Source organism: Caretta caretta, chromosome 17 (genome assembly GCF_965140235.1).
Source record: "Caretta caretta isolate rCarCar2 chromosome 17, rCarCar1.hap1, whole genome shotgun sequence".
In the NCBI taxonomy this organism is placed as follows: domain Eukaryota; kingdom Metazoa; phylum Chordata; order Testudines; family Cheloniidae; genus Caretta; species Caretta caretta.
This window is the reverse complement of record NC_134222.1, coordinates 5,281,720-5,302,339: the sequence shown is the minus strand read 5'-3', so window position 1 is coordinate 5,302,339 and position 20,620 is coordinate 5,281,720. Positions and strand designations below refer to the sequence as shown.

Genomic DNA, 20,620 nt, shown 5'->3' with positions numbered 1-20,620 from the left:
CTGCTTGAGGCTTTTAAAGCAGGCTACAGTCATGTTGCAGAACCCTGCTGGGGAGGATGAAATGGAGAGTCTTGTATGCCATTCACCATATCATCACTTGAGTATGCGGATGCCTTAAACTGGTTCTGAGGACCCGTTTCTTAAAGATCAGTGAAAGAGTGAGTTTCATTGAAGATTTGTAAACAGGTTGATTTTGCAAGTACAGAACAAAGAGTATTGACTTTTTTGGGAGGGTAGGCTGTTCGAAGACTTTGTCCTGCTACCTTTTCCATTCTGTAGAATACAAACCAGTTCACTTTTCCACAACTATATAGAGAACCATGTCTCAAAATAATGTGGCACAGTGGACTGAGCACTGAAACCCCAAGGATTAATTCTGGCTCTGACACCAGTTTGCTGTGTGGTTTTAGGCAGTTGCTTAACTTTTCTTGTCTCAGTTTTCCTATTTGCAAAAAGAGAAAACCTCTCTCAAAGGAGGGTTATGAGGCTTCCTTGTCTACATGAGACTATTGTCCAATATAACTACATCTGTTTAGAAATTAATGTAGTTCAATTAGTGCAATCCCTTTGTGTTGACACACTTATTTCAGTGGAAGAGTGTCATATCCATTTAGCTTGAGTAGACCATGGGTTGGACTATTTTAATTAAATTGGTTTCTAAAATAATTTAATTAAACTGGTACAATTTTGTTACATATACAAGACCTTAGAGGGCAAAATCAATAGACTAACACTGCCTAACACAACCAAGTATGTGCCTAGTGTCTTGGATGAGTACATACTTGGGGTGGCTAGCACCTCCTGTTGCTCATGCCCTTGTGGCTACACTATTTTTAGCATGCAATCTTGATCAGAGCTAGCACAAGTATGTTCCTTCAAGCTGGGAATTACATGTCCCACTCAAAGTGCAGGCATACCCTAAGAAGGTGCCATTGTTATAGGGTCACTTTACCAATTATAGCACTAGACTTTGTTCAACATATAATATTATGAATGCAGCTCTGTCCTTCCTCCCTCAATTCCTCTGTACCTTGTTATTTTAAATGCCCTTTTATTGTATTTTGTCCAAACTAACCTGAAAGTTCTTCGGGTCAAGAATCAGTTTGCTTTCTATTGTCAGGTATCCAGCACACCCTTGGGTACTGTAAAATAATAATAGAGTAAAAAGTAACCAAATTATTTAAGTTGCTCATTACAAAATGCGACATGCAACCATTTTATTGCTTCAACTTATCTGTAATAGCCTTGAACATTAACCTATTGCAAATTATTTACAACAGATATCTCCAGTACTGCTGCGTCTGGTGTCCCTGAACATTTGACTAATACAGAAGCAAAGAAAGCCATATGTTAGAAGTTATATTAGCTTTATACCTGGGAATTAAGATATTTCTATCCCAAACACAAGTAGTGGAGCGGTAAGTAGGTGTTCTTGGGAATGGAAAGCATCACAACTCAGTATAAAATGGAAAGGTTTATTCATATTTTAGTAAGACTTCATCTGACACTCTTTTTCCTGGCAGTTTAAGAACTACTTCAACTGGAAAGTAAAACAGAGCAAATATTTTAAATATAGGACCATAGAAACTATAGCTTCTTAAATTTCAATATACAACCTGGCTATTCCCCAAAACCAGCTTTTTAGAAGAAATTATACTTTACCAAATTAAAGTGTCAGACAGCTTTTCCTGCTAGCCAGAGACTGAGCAATCATCTTTTCCATGGGAATTTAAACAAAAACACCACCAACCTGCTTTAAAAATGGCCTATATGTTTATTGGCCTACCACCATCATTACTTTATAAAAATTAACTCATGACATTACATGAAAATAAGCAGATACAACCCTGCAGCACAATATCTATCTTAGTAAATGCTACCTTTAAGCACACAAATATACATTTGTAACAACATTTTCCATTACTCAATACCATTCATCTGAATTGGCTTCAAAAAGTTTTTTGTGTACCATAGGTTGTAATCAACAGTGGTGCTGACAGAAGGGAATAGTGGGGGAATGCAAAAAAAATAGCTGCAGGCCAAGCTGTATTGCATTACACAAAAGGAAGTGTGCACTATACCCTAAAATCTTAAAATACTCTTTAGCAATTTCAGGAGCAGGGGTAAATGGTAAATGGTAAATTCAACCTCAAGGTTTCCATATTAGGAAGACCATACACTCCACCTCCACTCCAGATATGCCTTGTATCAGTCTCTCCTCCCCCAGCAATTTCAGAGTTAGATTTTCTAGCAAGAAATCAAATTGAAAAAAAAAAGTGCTGCCCCAAAGCATGTGGGTAAATATCCTTCCAATCAGCCTGCCACATAAAAGCTACTGAATGCTTTGATCCCTCAAATAGCCACCATACTGCCCTGGAACTTTTAAGATTTCTCCTGAAGTGAAAGAAGATTTAAAACTTAAAATCCACAGCTCAAGTGTTATTCAAAGGATTTCACCCTGCAGAACAGGTGGAATTGTGATGCTCCAGGCCTATAGAACTATCAACTTGCTGCCCCAGGCGGGTAAAAGTGCATGGTCATGAGCATGCTCCAGTAAAGACCTCCTTCAGTCAAATTTAGAGCTATGCTTAAAATATATAGAATCTCTATTTAAATTATGCCTGCAAATTGGTTAGCTGTCATCAGGAGCATCATTTCAACGTATTACTTGGTAGGTTCACACTTTAAGTGCAGATCTTTGAGAGTATCAATACATTGTTTATCATAATTTTGGGACAGTTCTTTATTACTAGAGTGGGAAGTATTCATCACCTGTAGGGAAATCTGTTGCAATGGACCAAGTATCCTAAAGAGGTTACAAAAAGGCATCTCTGCAGAGGATACATTAAAAGCAGTTTACAGAAGTTACATTGTAAGATCATGTTTCAAACTATCAAGTTACCTTCAACTTCTCATTTAAGTGCAAGTCAAATGGAAAATGGTAAATGAAGAAAGTTAAGACGAAACCAATTTTTTTTTTAAAGGCAGTCATGTCACTTTTACAAATAGCTGCTCTAGTTTTCAGCCTGTTGGACCCAAATCCTCAGAGACAGCAGTTTATGTGCACAGAGGATGGGAAAACTGCATTTTTTTCCCCAGAAGGTTGCATACAAAATCCTCCACATCTGCAAAACTGCTACATTCTATAATTTATATTAATCAGCCTAATATATATAAATAGGTCAGAGCAGTTGCTCAAACGGCCATAACACACGAGATCATCCTGTTGCTGTTTTGAAAGCCTGAGCTATTATATTACTGCATGTCACTTTACAAATGTGTGACCTTAATTATGGCCTAATTCTGATAAACCTATCAATCACTGCTCCAGATCAATCACCAGCCATAGTGTGACACATTTCTATACAAAAAAGGAACAAATACTTCTTATAGCCACTAGGAAGGCAAATTGGTGTGTTACTGTCGTTTAAAAACTAAAACCCATAATTTCTACAACAATGTATTTACTAAGAGCTTTTAAGGGGCTGTTATACAAACAATAGGTCTCACGCTGAAGTGCTGAGCACCAGCCAAACTTAAATGGGAGTTGCCTAGTGCATCTCAGATTCAGGTCCAATATGTTCACAGATGTAGCCATTTACTAAGCCCACTTAATATGCACTACCACTATGGTTAACATTAAAATGCTTAATCCATAGTTAATACTCCATGTATTTCAGTTTCTTGGATAAATAGCCCCTTGCCGGGCATATTCCACTGGGCTAACAGGTTAGATTCTTATCTAGGGGCAGTGACTGTCTCAGACTATCACTCTTATTCCTCTTGCTCAATGACATTCCAAAGAACAGTTTTACCTACCTTAAACACAGTGCAACACTACAGTGCAATGCTTGCACACATTAGAATAGTCTGAGTTAGCATGTGCAGGACGTCTTCTATATGAAAGGGCATAATCTAGTTTGGCAAATGGAAATGCCAATGCCTCTTGACGCCTAACTCAATTTGATATGGCTGCTGTTGGAGACAGAATACTGAACTAGGTGGACCATAGGTCTAAGCCAATATGGATATTCTTATGTTCCTCTGTAACATGTCACTTTACAAAGTGCTGTAACATGTCCTGAATCCATTTGTTTTGCTTCCATGTGTACCTGAAGCACAGTGGAGGTCAGAGAAGCTATACTTGGCCAATTTGAGATGGACAGACTAGGAACATTTTAGAATCTATGTAGCCACTGATGCATTCCTCGTGACATCCCAACTTGCACTTGAATTGTTAGATACATACTCAAAAGCAAAACCAGTGCTTAAAGAGGCGGGGGGGAGGGGAGAGGGTCACAGACCTAGCAATTTATTTATTACATCTAGCTCTGTTGCTGAGGAGTACACTTTAAGCACTGTTTTACCAAAGCTGCTGCTCCCAGATTATGACCCCCTTAAGAACTGACCAATATCGTTTTCACTACTTCCCTTCTGTAATATACCCTCCCCTACCCAAAATCCTCTCACTACCTTCAACTTGTCACCTCCCCAGTTACATGGTTTGTTTCCTTGGTACTTTTTCTGCTTGCAAATCATGTGCCAGTTCTGTGTGGTTACAAAATCTGAATGAGTTTATGATGAAGACTCAAACTTTGATCTAATGTCTTCCTGCATTAGGCCAGCAGCCTTCACTGTAGCAGACTATGATAATTCTAACTCCTTATTCTTCAAACCTAGAGTCAGGGAGTGTGCATGTTTTAGCCCTAATTGTGCAAGGTGCTGAATACCCTTGGATGGATGATGCTAACAAATATTACAATTTAAGACCAGCAGAGAGAATTCTCGCACAAACAGTTCCTCCATCATGGAAAAATAATGATTAAAAAAGGCACTCCAACTGGGCCATATTTGCAATCCTTAAGTTTTGGAATGTCTGCTGCTTGTGGTTAGATGCTAGGGATCTTCACACTTGGCCTCTCTTGCCTTAACACTTTCACACAACCTCATCTACATTAAGTTTAATATCTGTAGTAACATTTTAAGAGTTTATTACATATTTGTAGATTCATCTCTCTCCTTCGGCCAATGTGTGTCTGAAGAATTTTAAATAACCAAGATTCAAACCAGTTTGTCATTTTAGGAGCATCTTCTGCAGAAGAGCCTTCTTTAAACATTCATGAAGCACCACTAACTCGATTCTGAAGCAGAGTTTTGAAGTCACTGTCAAGCACAGTCAGTCCCAAGAGAACAAACACAGGCAGTGAGATGAGCATATAAGGCAGTGCTTAGTGGGTGAAACATTACTACTCAGCCACATTCAATATCTGCAGATGGACTTTCCCCACTTTGGTTAGCATCAGTGACCTGCTATACTGCATCTTCATCTGTCTGAATGCAAGCATGCAGTGGCCACTTCAGAGAATATGTTCAAACCCAGGTCCTTCAATTAGGAGCACACAGTGTATTGCTGGACCTATTCCAAGACCTATCACCGCTATACGAAGGAACCGATGCAGTTTCCCCACGGATTTCTACGAAGTTCACAACAGGAATCATCTCCCAGTCTGAACAACCCTCCAACAGACAAGGAGCAGCACTAGATCACTAATGTTCATTGCATTTCAAGAATATAGTAACATGATCCCAGAAATCAGTCTTTATTAAAGGCAAGGAAATTAAAATGAATGATTATTCAGATTAGATCTTTTTGAGCAAACGTGTTTTAATGTGTCATTTCATAAGTCTTAACCTATCTTTAAAAAGAACTAAAGACATTGCTTCATAGTTCTGCACCAGCAGCAGGAGAAGCATGTGACAATGTTTTCAAATTAAAAGTGCAGGGAGTATTTTGCCACATCCTTCATACATAAGATACCTCTGTCAGAAGAAAGAGAATGCACTGAACAAATGTTTAGAATGACAAGTTCCTGAAAATATCCCCTCCCTCTGCCTCGACAGAGGGACTGATACGCAGCACATTCTCTTGGACAACAGTGCAAGGCTTGACCACATGTTCTTCTGTACAAGTATCTGGCATTTAAACCGCTACACTGATTTCCGGGGTATTCAAAACAATGGTTTAATAGAACAAACATTTCTGTATTCTTGTATAGTTAGCTAGATCAGTAACTGATTTGTTATATCCATAAACAGGATATCACAGCCTTACAAGTACCGTGCAACAGCAGTTCAAAATCTCATTCAGCCAACGTCTTCTGGTGTCCTCTGTGTGCTAAGAGTAATCAAACTTTGGTTCTTAGCAGAGGTAAGTGGAAGTGAATGAATTACATATATTTTCCAGAACTGACCTCCATTAATCCTCATCTCCAACAACTTTCAGATACCCAATAACAGATTTATGGATTATCAAGACACAGGCCATTTACAAACATTGCAGTCACAAGTGGCATTTAAATGTGGGAAGTTTAGTGGTCATAGTGTGTGCTGAGCCCCTGAAAAGAGCTCCATTGTCACAAGAGTGCTGAAGATGACCTGAAATGATAGAACCTACATTTTGTTAACAAATGAAATTTCCTATCATTTCACTTTAATTACTACACTTCTGAATTCAGTATAGAATAATAAAGCAGAACTGTTCATCCATGTTGGGATGTGGGAAATCTGAGTCTCATGGTATGAAAAAATAGCTGAGAAGTCTAAAAGCCATGAATGCTACATTTACAAAGCTTAGAGCTTTCCCCAATTTCAAATAACTTTTGGCTTTAAAGTGAAGGTGATAAATGTCATTATTCTCCAACAACTGAGATTTTTTTTTAAAATACAGCATGCATGTTTGAAACATGGAAGCAATGCATCCAGAGAAGGAAAAATAAATCATTCAGGTCCAAACACTGGGCTGATCTAGCAAAATAATGATGGGGCAACTTTCCTGTGAATACAGGCGTGGCCAGAAATTAAACTGTAGCAGGTAGCAGGTGCATAGGCTCAGAAGAAGGAGGGGGAGTGTTGCTCATTTCCCATATGCAACAAAACAGTATTCTACAGCTCTCCATTTCTGCTAAAAAGCAAGACAGCTAGTAACTATACTGGTTACATGCAATTATCTGGCTGAAGCTTAACTGGTCTGGACAAAGATCTAGAAGCTTAGCATACAACAAGTTACTTGAAAATGCATATTTTTCATCTGAATTGTTAGAACATTACTTCTATTTTGTTCTTTTTCACTGAGATGCCAGAACATTGATTGTATTAAGACAAAATAAGATCCACATCTATTTAAACCTAGCTACATATTTGCCAAAATCCCTAATGTGGGTTCATTTAAAACTTCTTCAGAAGAGGTTTCTTCCATATAATCTACTCAGGGAAAATATTCCTCAGAATACAGATGACATTTAGTAGCTGTTACACAGGGTGATTATAGTGCACCTGTGAATGTTCATCCATCCAGACAAGCTTAACATTCAAACACTTTACTTTAGAAAGCAGGCTTGCTTGCGCCCTAGAACAGCTAACAGGCTGCACGATTGCTGCTCTGGGGCACAAGATGTGGGGTGGGAAGCTAAGGAGGGAATCAAGATATGCCTTAAAAGTTTAAGGAGGCAGAGAGAAAATTCTTATTTTAAGTCATTCCTTAATTAAAATATTTGTACATATATTATTCCTACATCTGACTAGGTTTTATTATTGATTGAGGTCACATTCTCAAAGCTGAAGTCCCTCAAAAGAGGTCAGGAGCAGATATTATTGTAGTTTAGTTCCAGTCATGTCTAATGACTAAGTTACTGAGCCTTTTACAGCTCATTCCATACATACAGACCACATCATCCAAAAATACATGAAAACAACAGTGTTAAAGTAGTAATGCCAAAACACACAAGAAGAAATCACCAGCTCCATTCTTTATTTGACATGCACATGCAACTCCTGCTGGTGATAATGGGAACAGAGAGTGTGCATTTCTAGGGCAACCTTCTTCCCTTGATATTCTGGATTTCCTGGCTTTTCTTAGTAACATTACTTCATCGGTGTGCATGTCTAAATTTCATGCATATTGAATTTATTATTTTTGGTTAGGAAAAAAAAATTCCCTTAAAGATGAGACAGAGCTAATACAAACTACTGCCACTCTGATTGTCAAGATATGTATTGCAAAGTGGTGGCAGTGGAGGGTTGTTTTGTTTTTGAAGAGGCAGGATAATTAAGTAAATCTGTTTAAGGTACTTTTACACAACAAGTACCGACCCAGTGGTTCATAATACACATTAAACGTATATTTGTCTTAGTGAATTATTTTAATGGCAGTTTTCTTCATTGTTCCCACAGGTCTCATCTTTGGTTCCTCACATTAAATATGATTTCCAATCCATCAACCCAATAGAGATTGTGTGTTAACATCTCAGTCAAGCAATTAATTCCTGTGCTAAACCTTTATGCAGATATATTCAACAAAATTGGTGCAGAGAGTGAGATTAACGTATCTCAGAATTCCTCTGCTATCAATATTACTCCCCAAGAGGCCCTCAAATTAGGCATCCACAGAATGCCAGAATTCAGTTTTAAAAATATCTCCAAATCCTTTCGGAACTACCGGGGGGGGGGGGGGGGGGGGGTCTAAAAAACATTTATTTTCCTTTTGTAAAGATTTTAAACACAGTACTGAATTCTGTTTTCCTCAGTCAATGGTAAGTGCAACCCTCCTTTTCTGGAAAATTGGCTAATGAATTGCCCAGGTAGCATTGTGGGCATTATCTACCAAGTGAGCTACACTTGCTCTGTTACTCATTCCAGATTAGCCCTACTAAACCTCAAGCCAGAACTACCGGGGTCTGATTGTGGTAAAGATTATTAAAAAAATATCTGAAAGAAAACTGAGAAATGAATCCTTTTGTGGAATTTTCATCTTTAGCGCCTTTCAAGTTTAACCTAAACTAATTAATGAAGATATATAAATATATGCAATTTATACTACAAGTCTGGAAACAACTACCTTTTTCAATATTATAGCAGTAAAATTGGTTTATAAATTCAGATTTAGGCAAAAAAATGTCATCCCTTGTCAATAATAATTAAAAAAAAGAGTAACATAACAATATGATAATTCCAGAAGGCAGGGCTAGATTCTAAAAATACTGTACTATGATTTATTGACTAAACTGGATATTATTACACCAAAAAGGGGTCCAAATTATAGCTGTAGACTAACCCCAACATTCTCATTAATAAAGCAATTAAGTAAAGCTATGTTGGTCTAAGGATTTAGCTTTAGTCAAAATACATTACTGTAAGTTACTACCTTTACTGACTACACTTTGCAGGGTAATCTGTCCAGATATCCACAGATCCAACCTCTTACTTTTTGTATGTGCTCGTTTCTTTTCCTCAATGCAGATCACCTGGAAATCAACAGCCAGTTCAATCAATGAGATGTAAATACAATGACGCAGTGCCAGTTATTAATCTCTATCCAACAGCATTTGACAGGAATAGTTTCCAAATGCTATTTCTTGATGTCTGGGTATGGGAACTTGTAATAGGTAAAATACTGCATATTATTTACAAGTACCCTTATCCACAGCCTTCTTTCTATACATCACCATCAGTATAGTGTACGCTTGCTAAACAATCTATTTACAAATGTAAACTATGGTATTAAAATTTTAAATAAATAAAACTGTATACAATCTCTACATCATGTAATGATTTAAGAGTGAGGTAATATAACCCAGCTGATTACATCTTTCACCATTGGGCAAGTGATTTATCCATGTAGTGCTAAAAAATTCTGATGAAGGAATGAAACCCTTGGCTCACTCTGTCCACTTTGTAGGGTCTTGCTTGATTTTTTTCCCCCCTTTATGCTGAATAATTGTGTAAAAACTCCTTAAGCTTTGTTGGATAGTCTGTCATCACTCCAGTTGCTCCCAAATCAAATGCTCTCTTATATTCTTGTTCTTCATTCAGTACCCAAATATACACCTAAAGACAAAAGTACAGAATGGACAGATCATCTAGGAAGTCATCAAAATTAAAAGAAAAAGTACACAAAAATTAAATAAGGAAAATTATGATCTAAAAAGTTTCATATTAGTGAAAGGGGAAGCCAGGTATATCCAAGATGCTCACATCATCATGACATCAACATCATACATAAAAACAGGTACCTGACTGCAAATCTAGGAAAATAAGTTCTCTAATGACAAATGATACAAACTTCAACCTCTAACTGGCTATAGAAGAATGTGAGTCTCTCTGTTCAGACATTCCCAATTAGTAAAACTAGTATTAGCTAATGCAAAGCTGATAAGGGACAAGTCATTTAACGGGTTTTGTAGAGATTTAAAAAAAATCAAATATGAAAAGAAATGTTTTAATAAAATCAAAAAAGAGTTTTCAGTTAAAAGGGCTTTTCCCAGCATCTAAATATTTCTTTAAAGTGCATGTGTTAGTGTCTGAGTAACAGAAAGTGAATACAGAATTGAATGTGAAACCTATAAACCTGATTATGAACAGAATAGTATTTTACAATCTATCTTGACTGCCTGTGATAAATAAGGTACAAAAAGTGCACATCAGTGGTGAAAAACTAGTTAGATTTTAAAAATCTATTCAATTTGGATAATCTCTAGTGTTACTAGTAACAAAGGCAAGGAATTTATTTAAAATGCTTTTATTTTGATAAAGTCCCTTTAAATAAATACTTTGGGGGGCAAGAGTATCTTTCCCCCACCTCCACTCCCTGCATGGAGCCTTATTAAAATGTCATTTCATCTGGAAATCTGTTAAAAGCCTTTTCATATTAAAACGTCAAACAAGTAGACAGAGAAAAGTAAACTACAAATATTAATTAGTAATCAGATGCAAGGCTTCACTTAATCCACTGCAACTTTTATATATACCGTAAGGACTGGACTAAAGAGGATGCCTACTTTAAAACTGTACACACTGAGAACCCCTTCAGTTATTAGGAAGATCTGGCTGATATAAATTCTAACTGCCTTCAGTTCCTATCTTCAGGTCTAATTTTAGGAACAAGGGGAGTGGTAGTGGGAAGATGGAGTCAAACTTCTAAGAATATTAACGAAATACCATGTAACTACAAACCAGCTTGACTTCTCGTTTTATCACACTGTACCTGAATGCCTCGAGCAGTAAGGTGATCAAACAATGCTTTCCTCATTAACAATCTGCAGCAGGGAGAAAAAACTATTATTTTTACAGGACTCAAAGCATGCTAGGCATCTTAGACCATGGCGAATTCTCAACATCTGTATGTTCTGTGGCAACTGCTCCACGTCACACAGTTTCATGGCCCTGCAATGAGGAACTCTGCTTAAAAGCCCAAGTAATGAAAACTTCCAGCCTAGCTACGGCTAGGAAGCACAGAAAACAGTATTCCAAACTATTTGCATTAGCAGTGTATTTTTGTGATTCATTAACTCTTCTCTCCACAAACAAACTCAACTCCAGGTAGGCATCCTCTTTTTAAAAAAGGGTCTTTTCTTCCTTTATAGCAGCACCACTCTACATCAATGTCAGTGAAATATGAATTAAGGAGCACCACCATTAGGCAGGATTCTTATCTGATTTATACCCATAGAATAACCCTCTTTAGCCTCAAGAAGAACTTCATCCTTGATGATAATAAACATGAAACTTTTCTGAAGTGACCTCCCATTAGATCAGATTGCCTATCAGAGATCTTTATTTGGGTTACAGAAGAAGTGAGAGACAAAAAAGACTTACTAGATCAAGTCCAACTCCTGCAACTTTTGGATTTAGTGACCCTGCAGAAGACACACATTTAACAGTATCTTTCAAGGTCCAGCAAAGCTGTATAGGATATCTTGTGGATACCATGAAATGGCCACATGAAGTAAGAGGCCAGATTTTGAACCCACTCACACCCATGTAAATTGAGAGTAACTCCACTAAAGTAAATAGAGTAATTCAAGATTATCTTATGGGTATAAGTGAGATAAGAACCTGCCAAGTGGCAGTGCTCCTTCATGCATATTTCACTGTACAAACCTACAAAAGATATTCCCCATGTGCTGCAGGAGATGCAAACTGGCACTGCCTCAAACATACAAAATACCCAAATTTGGCAATATACAAAATATGGTTAATTTCATAATAGTAACTCTGTCCTTGTCACTTGAGGCAATAATCACAATGTATATAGAAAATGAAGTGTGCCAGGAAAAGATTGAAGTCTTACACATCAGCAAGCCAGATAACAAATTTTTGGCTTCTCGTCATCTTCTCTGGTTCTTTCAGCCTAAGAAAAGAAAAAGGATCTTAAATTTACCTCAGCACAGAAAAGTGCCATTTCAAACTATGTTCAAGCAAAGGAAGTGTGCTGGATCAGTCTTGTGACTTCAGAAGCAGTTTCTCTGCACAAGAGTATGGGAAGAAGAATCTTCCTCTGAGACCAATTACTTGGATTGTGCCACATAGGAGAAATGTGTTACTTTAGGTGGAAGGCAGGAGAGATGGAGACCTAGAGGCAATTTCAACTAATGGTTTGGGCAAAGGAATAAGAAATCAAGAGATCCTGAGATATAACACAAGCTCTGATATCATCATGCTTTCTGGCCTTCATTGGCTCACTTCATCCCTGTGTCAGTTTCCACATCTGATAAAAGGTAGGTAGATGGTGTCAGAATAATTTCTTTTTGCAGCACTGAAGAATGTATTACTATATAAATGCTAGATATTACTCTTTAGCTAGCCTCAGCAAAAGTGGTGTCTGCAAAGACAGCTGCTTTTCTCTGTGGGATGACAGATTAGGGACACTGCTGTAAACAGGAAATGTGCTGGGTGCACATAGTTGAACATAAACACATCCCACTGCTAACCACTAAAAAAAATTCAAGGATGTCACGTACACGTTTCTTAACTAAAGAATAGAAATTTAGCAAGATTTTTGCTTAGACATACACAAAAAAAACCCACATCAGAGAATACATGCCATCTTTATCTGTTCTGGTAGAAATACTCTCTCTGAACAAAGATATTATCTTACATTTATATGGTGCCTTTTACCAAAAGCACTTTACCCAATATTATATATAGTAATTATTTCTCTCACCTCTGAAAGGCAGATACCTCTCAGTTTTAATAGCACAGAGCAACACTACACAAACATTTAGGACAACAGGGGAAAACCACACGTGAAAACAATTACCCAAACAGGCCTGGACACTGTAGTCAATCCCCTCTACTCTTGCTAGACATGGGCTGGAATCTTTAGATGTTTAAATGCACTGATTAAATACAGACTAAAGGGAACAGTGCCACATACCAGATCACTAACACCACTTATTTCAGCATTCAGACTTCCTTGGAAGTTTCCCATACAAATAATGCCCCCAAATTGGCCCTATATAGCTGGAGAAATATAACTAGATCAGTGTCCAAGACTGCACAGACATTTTATTGCCTTGCTGTTATTTCACTGGAATGACAGCCTGATGAGTGTGTAAATCACTTACTTCAGGATGATTGAGGGCATGGGAATTTCTAAGAATTCCTCCCTGATGGGAATGAATGGCAGCAGACCAGTGTAAAACAAGCCAACAAGAAGCAGGACACGTTTCAAACAGAAAAGGATAGGAATATCAGCATTCTGTAAAAAACATGTAGGAAAATAATGAAAGTTATTTATCAGGTTGCTGAAACTTTTGTATCAAAACTATCTTCAGTGAATGAATGTGTTATAAAGTTTAGCATTTGTGCTTAAAGACATAAAACATCCAGCAGAGTTGCCAACTGTCCAAGTTTGCTGGGTCTGCCCTTGATTTGTGTAGTCCCAGCTAAAGTTGCAAGCAATTGGAAGAGGCAGTAGCTGCTGGAAGATCAAGCTGGGTCAAGGGAAGGGTTTCAAGAGAGCCAGCCATTGCCTGTGATCTCCATCCCCTGCTTCTGTAATCTGGTAAAATTCTGGTGAAAACTATTCTGGCACTAAGCACTTCCAGTGTCTCATATTTCCATTACCACATAAGCTGTTCATGCACAAAGGGGTGCTGTTGAGCTTCAGATGAGCTGAGCACCCTTCCAGAAAACCAAAAGGGCAGAATCCAGGCACCACTGGCTGCCTACTGAGTGTGGTTTTGACGGACTCCAAAGCAGTCACCAGCCTGGGGAAGAGGGCTTTGGACAAGAGAAACCAGCTGCCATTCTAGCAATATCCAGCTCAGCTGTGACTGGGAAACAAAGACAATCAGAAAATAACAGACACTGAGGAACAAGAGACAGCAGGATTCAGAGGACAGAAGTGAGAAAGGTAATAGTCCTTACTCCTTCCCCACAATCTACTCCGTAGATTGATTTCTCTGCCCGCCCCACCAATTTTGTTTTCCTCCAGTATTATTGATCCTGTATCACAGATGTATGCAATAGTACTGTGCAGTGGGTAAATCTTGCTAAAAAACAAGCAAGCAAGCCAGGGGCTATCTACACTCAAAAGTTATACTGCTTTAACTATAAAGTGGTACAACTCTCCTATTGCAGACACAATCATACCAGTAGTAAAGGTGCTTGTAACTGGTATAGCTTATTCCTGTACAGGGAAAGGAATAAGCCGTATTGGTATAAGGCACCTTTACACCAGTATAAGCGACTGTCTATATGAAAACTTAGTGCTTGGCAAGCTGGGGTGTAAATCAAACTCGCAGTAGCCTGCTGCACACTAAGTGTCACTGTGGACCCTGTTGCCGTGCACTGTAGGTTCTGTACTGCACTATAAGTTACCCCACTTTGAAATAGGAGTAGATTAAAGCACACTAGGGAACTTTTAGGGCACATCATTAGGGTTCACATGGACAGTTAGTGCACAGCAGGCTAGCGCAATGTAGATTAACACCCCAGCTTGCCAGGCACTGTTTGTACACACAAACCCTAATTGGACCCACACTAGGGGTGTTGTTCAACTTGAGCTACTTTCAGTAGAAAAATTATACTGCCAACAAAGTAGTTAAATTGGTGTAAAGACTGTGTAGATCAAGCCTAAGAGTTCCTCCCACAAACAGCTTACAGCCTAAAGGCATAATACCCAGGACATTACAGTAAAGAACAGAATAGCGCAGAGACAGTTGTGGGTAGGCTTTATTACTTGAATGTTTTTTCACAGAGCAAGTGAGTCTTCACAAAACCTTTGAAGAAGAGTGAGTGCCCTTGGTACACCTCAGCTGGAAGGCCACTGTTGAGACTAGCAGCACAAATTAAAGAGTGTAATAGGACAGCATGGAGTCAGGAGAGAACTTCAGTAAGATTGTACGAATAGGATGGGGAGTGGGAAGAGATGTAGCAGTAAAGAGACTTGAAAGCGAGGAGGAGAATATTCAACTTGATGGGGAAAGACAGCCGAAGCCAGGAAAGAGGTCAGAGAAAGATGTGGAAGAAGAATGTGTGGGTCTTACTCTCAAGCATCAATTAAATACATTCATATGTATGAAAATTAACATAAGTTGTTATTTTAAAAAGTTAGGACAAAAAAGGAAGTGTTAATATTTAGTTTAATTTATATTTTAATGTGTGGAAGAGTTAATACCATATTGCTACCACAGTTCTGACCACAGGTGAAAAACCTGGGTAAATGGCTAAATACACAGTATTTTTCTGTAAATGCTGAATCACTCAATCACCACACAGTAACAGACAGGAGAGTGTAAAGACACTGATCCTTTACTAGGTCATAGTTATTTCTTGGTGCTTACCTCTTTATGACACTTCTCCACAATCTCATAATTGACATTGCCCCACACTGTCAAACGTTCTCGTTTGTACTGGCTCACCAACTCTGAAACCTGTAATCAGTGATCAAAAAGCAGAATCCTGACATTTATTCACTGATACCACCCATTTGAGATGTTTATTCTTCATCACTTGAAGAATTATTCATCGGGAGCTCAATATACTGCAATTTATTATAACAAAGAGTTCCTTCAGAAAAAAAACAACTCTTCATATTCTCTCCCACCACTTTAACACAGTCACTTCTAGGATGGGATACAGCAGCTGTTCAGCACAGCATTTCAGGACAAGAGATAAAGAATACTGAGACATGGCGTTGTTGTTAGTGACTATAAATAGAGCTCCTTCTGGGAACCAGCATCCTGGTCACTTAGGACATGCAGGGGCACTGGGTGTAGTTAGAGTGAGAGGGAGTTAGGTAGTTTAATTGTGTTTGGAAGCTTAATGGAGATCACTTGCCCCTGTAGGGAGTCTGATGAACTAATGAAGTAATTAGCTCATGAGCTGGACAGCTCAGAGAAGGAAGCAAGCAGTAGAAAAGGCTGAGCCAGGGAGCAGGAGGGAAGCCCCTTCTATCTGCTGCTACATTGTGTTGTACCTGGAGCATAAACAAGAAATAATAATAAAAACTCTTGGTGAAGGTACCCTGGTGGAGCACATATGCTGTTTAAAAACCAGGAGGGCTTTACCAGCCAGCCATATTAGGGGGTTCTCTCTTCTATGAAGTGCTGTTATCTTTACCTAAAAAACATATAGTACACAATATCTAGATGCCAGTGTCCACAACAGTAATGGACCTCCATCTTGCATCTCATCTTAGAGATGCCTCTAGCAACATAGCAACCCCTTCCTATTGCCATGATGAGCCCAGGTTCAGTCCTGACTCAGGGGAAAAAACGATTACTCCTAACTGTTGTTCTTCAAGTTGTTCACATCCATTCCAATTAGGTGTGTGTGCACCGCGTGCACAGTTGTCAGAAAGTTTTCCCTTAGCAGCTCCCGTCAGGTCAGCTGCAGAGTTCCCTGAAGGGGCACCTTCATGGAGCTAAATATATGAGCCTGTCCCTGCTCAGTTGCTTCTCGCCGGCTACTCTGACAGAGGGATAGGGGGGTGGGTATTGGAATGGACACGAACAACACATCTTGAACAACAGTTGCAAGAAGGTGAGCAACTATTTTTTCTTCTTCGCGTGCTTGTTCACATCAATTCCAATTAGGTGACTCCCAAGCTCCACCCCGGAGGTGGGGTTAGAGTTAAGGAACCGCTGATTGGAGCACTGCTCTGTGGAATGCTGCATAATAGCTTAATGAGAGGTGAACGTATGCCCCAAGGACCAAGTTGCTGCCCTGCAAATTTCTTGCATCGGGACTTGGGCCAGGAACACCATTGACGAGGCTCGTGTCCTCGTGGAATGTGCCGTAAGTGCCAGGGCTGGGATCTTGGCCAGCTTATAGCACGTGCAGATGCAGGACGTGATCCATGAAGATATTTTTGAGATGAGACCAGGAGTCCTTTCATCCGGTCTGCTACTGCTACAAACACCTGGTTTGACTGCCTGAACGGCTTAGTGCGCTCGTTGTAGAATGCTAGTGCCCGCTGAACAGCCAATGAACGTAGCCTCTGTTCTCGATTACTGGCATGAGGATTAGGATAGAAGACACGTAGAAAAATGTCTTTGCTGGTATGGAAGTGACACACTACCTTGCGAAGAAAAGCTGCGTGAGGCCCGAGTCGCACCTTATCTTTGTGGAAGACTGCGTAGGGTGGATTGCAGGTAAGGGCCGTTAGCTCTGACGCTGTCCTGGCTGATGTGATGGCGACTGGGAAGGCTACCTTCCACGACAGAGAAGGGAGCAAGTCGCTAATGGTTCAAAAGTGGGCTCCATTAATTTGAAGAGGACCAGACTGAGGTCCCATGGTGGGACAGGCTGTCTAGTCTGAGGATGTAGGCGTTCCAGACCCATGAAGAAATGGCCTACCGTGAGGTTAGAAAATACAGATCTGCCAGATGCTCCCAGCTGGAAGGCTGAGATAGCAGCAAGATATAACTTGATGGATGACGCTGCCAATCTGTGTTGTTTCAGGTACAGAAGGTACTCTAGAATGAGTGGTATAGACCCCTGTAGTGGAGGTATATGTTGCTGGGCACACCAGCAAGTGAACCTTTTCCACTTAGCTAGATATGTGATCCTAGTGGATGGTTTCCCTCCGTTACTGGTTCTGAGCACAGAAGCTCCATGGGGTTTAACCATGAAGCTTCCAGGCCATGAGATGGAGTGACTAGAGGTCTGGGGGGTAAAGGAGACCGTGATCCTGAGTGATCAGATCGGAGGGCAGTGGTAACTCAACTGGCTTGTCCACTGACAGTTCCAGGAGCGTGGTGTACCAGTGTTGTCGGGGCCACGCTAGGGCCACCAGATTTACTTCCACTCTGACCCTGCACGTACCTTGTGCACGAGAGGGATCAGGGGAAAGGCATACAACAAGCGGCCTCCCCAGGGTAGCAGAAACGCATCTGTGATTGAGCCCGGGCTGTGCTTCTGGAAGGAGCAGAGTATTGGACACTTCCTGTTGCTCCTGGTGACGAACAGGTCGACCTGGGGAAACCCCCACCTTTGGAAGATGGAGTGTATGACATCCGGACGGATGGACCACTCATGATTGCCAAATGACCTGCTGAATGCTAGTTCATTCTGAGCTCCTGAGAGATAGGACACCTCCAGGTGAAAGGAATGGGCTATGCAGAACTCCCACAACTGGTAGGCTTCTCGGCATAGGGGGGAGGAACAGGCTGCACCCTGCTTGCTGATATAAAACATGGCAGGGGCGTTGTCCATCATCACTGCCACGCACTGACCTCTTAGTCAGGCCTGAAAGGTTTGGCATGCTAACTGTACTACCCTGGGCTCCTTGATATTGATATGAAGGGGGAGCTCGTCCTGTGACCATAGGCCCTATATCTGGAGATCTCCCAAATGCGCACCCCAACCCAGAGCTGACGCATCCGTTACCAGGGACAAGGAGGGCTAGGGGCTGTTGAATGGGACTCCTTCGCACACTGTCCAAGGGTCGAGCCACCATTGGAGGGACTCAAGTACTTGCTCTGGTACCGTGACCACTGAGTCCAGGCTGTCATGCCCTGGGTGGTAGGCCGAATCGAACCAGGCCTGGAGTGGCCCGAGCTTCAGTCTGCCATGGTGGACCACGTAAGTGCAGGTTGCCACATGGCCAAGGAGACTCAGGCATCCCCTTGCTGTAGTGGTCAGGTATCGCCTGAGGTTTTGAATAATGTCTGTTATGGCTTGGGATCGGATCTCTGGAAGGAACACTCTTGCCTGTACCGAGTCCAGCACCTCCCCGATGAATTCTATTCTTTGGGTCGGTGATAAGGTTGACTTGTTCAAATTAAGGAGTCGTCCCAGTCTCTTGAAAATGGATCTGACTAATTGGACTTGAGATTACCTGCTCCCTGGAGTACCCCCCATAGTAGCCAGTTGTCGAGGTAAGAATTAATTCTCCAGCGGAAGGCTCCTACAACAGACATGCACTTGGTGAACACTTGGGGAGCTGTTGACCGGCCGAAGGGGAGGACCATGAACTGATAATGTTTTTGGTCGACCACAAACCGTAGAAATTATCTGTGTGCAGGTTGAATAGCTATGTGAAAGTATGCATCTTTCATGTCGAGAGCGGCTTACCAGTTGCCTGGATCCAGAGAAGGGATAACTGTACTTAGGGAGACTATGCAGAACTTCAACTTTATCATGAATTTGTTGAGCCCTTGCAAGTCTAGGATGGATCTGAGACCCCACCGTGGCTTTGGGGATTAGGAAATAATGGAATAGAATCCCTTGCCCCATAGCTCCTGAAGAACCTCCTCCACTGACCCTGCTGTGAGGAGCACCTGCACCTCCTGGATAAGGAGTTGCTCGTGAAAAGGGTCCCTGAAGAGGGACGGGGTCCTGGCGGTCCGCAGCAGACTGTGAATGAAGGGCAGATTCCACAAGCAACTGCTTCAATCGGAAATCTTGCTCCTTTAGTTCTGGTGCAGAGACCCCTGCAGATCTTGCATCTTTCTATCTGGTGCACCTCCTACAGACATGAGTCATGGGGGTCGCTCGTTGGCATAGGCTTGGCTGCAGGTTCCGCAGGGTTTAAAAGCCTTAGGCTCACGGCATGCCCCCGAGCCCAAGGGAGGGTGGAATTTGGGAACCCCGCTCCCAAACCTCACTATATATACTAACAACTAAAACTAAGCTAAACTAACTATATGAAAGAACGCTAAGGGAAGCACTTGCTAGGCAAGAGATCGCAGTTCCAACGACCATCACTGGAAGTAAGAAGGAACTGAGGAGGGGCCGGGTCAGCAGGGTCATATACTGAGTGCCATGAACGCGCCACTCCAGGGGGCTCCACAGCCAACCAGACAGGAGCTGCTCCGGGATAACTTTCCGACAACTACGCACACACCTAATTGGAACTGACATGAACAAGCACTTGAAGAACACCACCTTCCACTGAATCATCAGTTCTACTTCCTGTAGTCTCTTATCCAAGTACAGATAAGATGTGACCTTTGCGCAATTTGATTCAATTACAACTCAAGGTGCTAGTTTTGGGCAGTAGGTACTGTGTCATGTACCTTTTTAATCAGCACATTGTTGTTCACTTTGATGTCAATGTTGACCGGAGTATTTGGAAATGCCTCAAACACCTCCTTCAGCAGTGGAATGCGATTGTCTTCACCCTCACAGTGGCATTCTGGGAAAGCAAATGGAGTTGTGTCAGTGCTGTGATTTGCCTCTCAATATTTTGCAGTTAAAAGCAAATCTATAGAGCACTCAACATTTTGATGAAGGACCTAAAAGAAAAATAGTTCTGAAAAGCTAGCATACTCCTTGTACTGAGGGGAAAAAAACCCTGCAACTATCTAGGTGAATCAAAATCATTATCAAGGTC

At 40.7% G+C, this 20,620-nt stretch overlaps 1 protein-coding gene across 2 annotated transcripts in view; it reads right to left on the bottom strand.

Moving 5' to 3' along the window:
- Positions 1-9,020: 9,020 nt before the first annotated feature.
- The window catches only part of GDPD1 (glycerophosphodiester phosphodiesterase domain containing 1), a 31,302-nt gene continuing 19,702 nt past the window's right edge, over positions 9,021-20,620 (bottom strand). Inside the window, exons 5-10 of one of the 2 annotated variants that reach the window (XM_048823584.2) lie at positions 20,304-20,422; positions 15,624-15,713; positions 13,401-13,534; positions 12,125-12,184; positions 11,039-11,090; positions 9,021-9,882 (exon numbers count right to left, since the gene is read on the bottom strand). In XM_048823584.2, coding sequence (XP_048679541.2) covers positions 9,760-9,882; positions 11,039-11,090; positions 12,125-12,184; positions 13,401-13,534; positions 15,624-15,713; positions 20,304-20,422 — 578 coding nt within the window. In that variant the 3' untranslated portion in view covers positions 9,021-9,759. The remainder of the gene's footprint in view (positions 9,883-11,038; positions 11,091-12,124; positions 12,185-13,400; positions 13,535-15,623; positions 15,714-20,303; positions 20,423-20,620) is intronic. The other variant, XM_048823586.2, reaches the window with a different exon arrangement.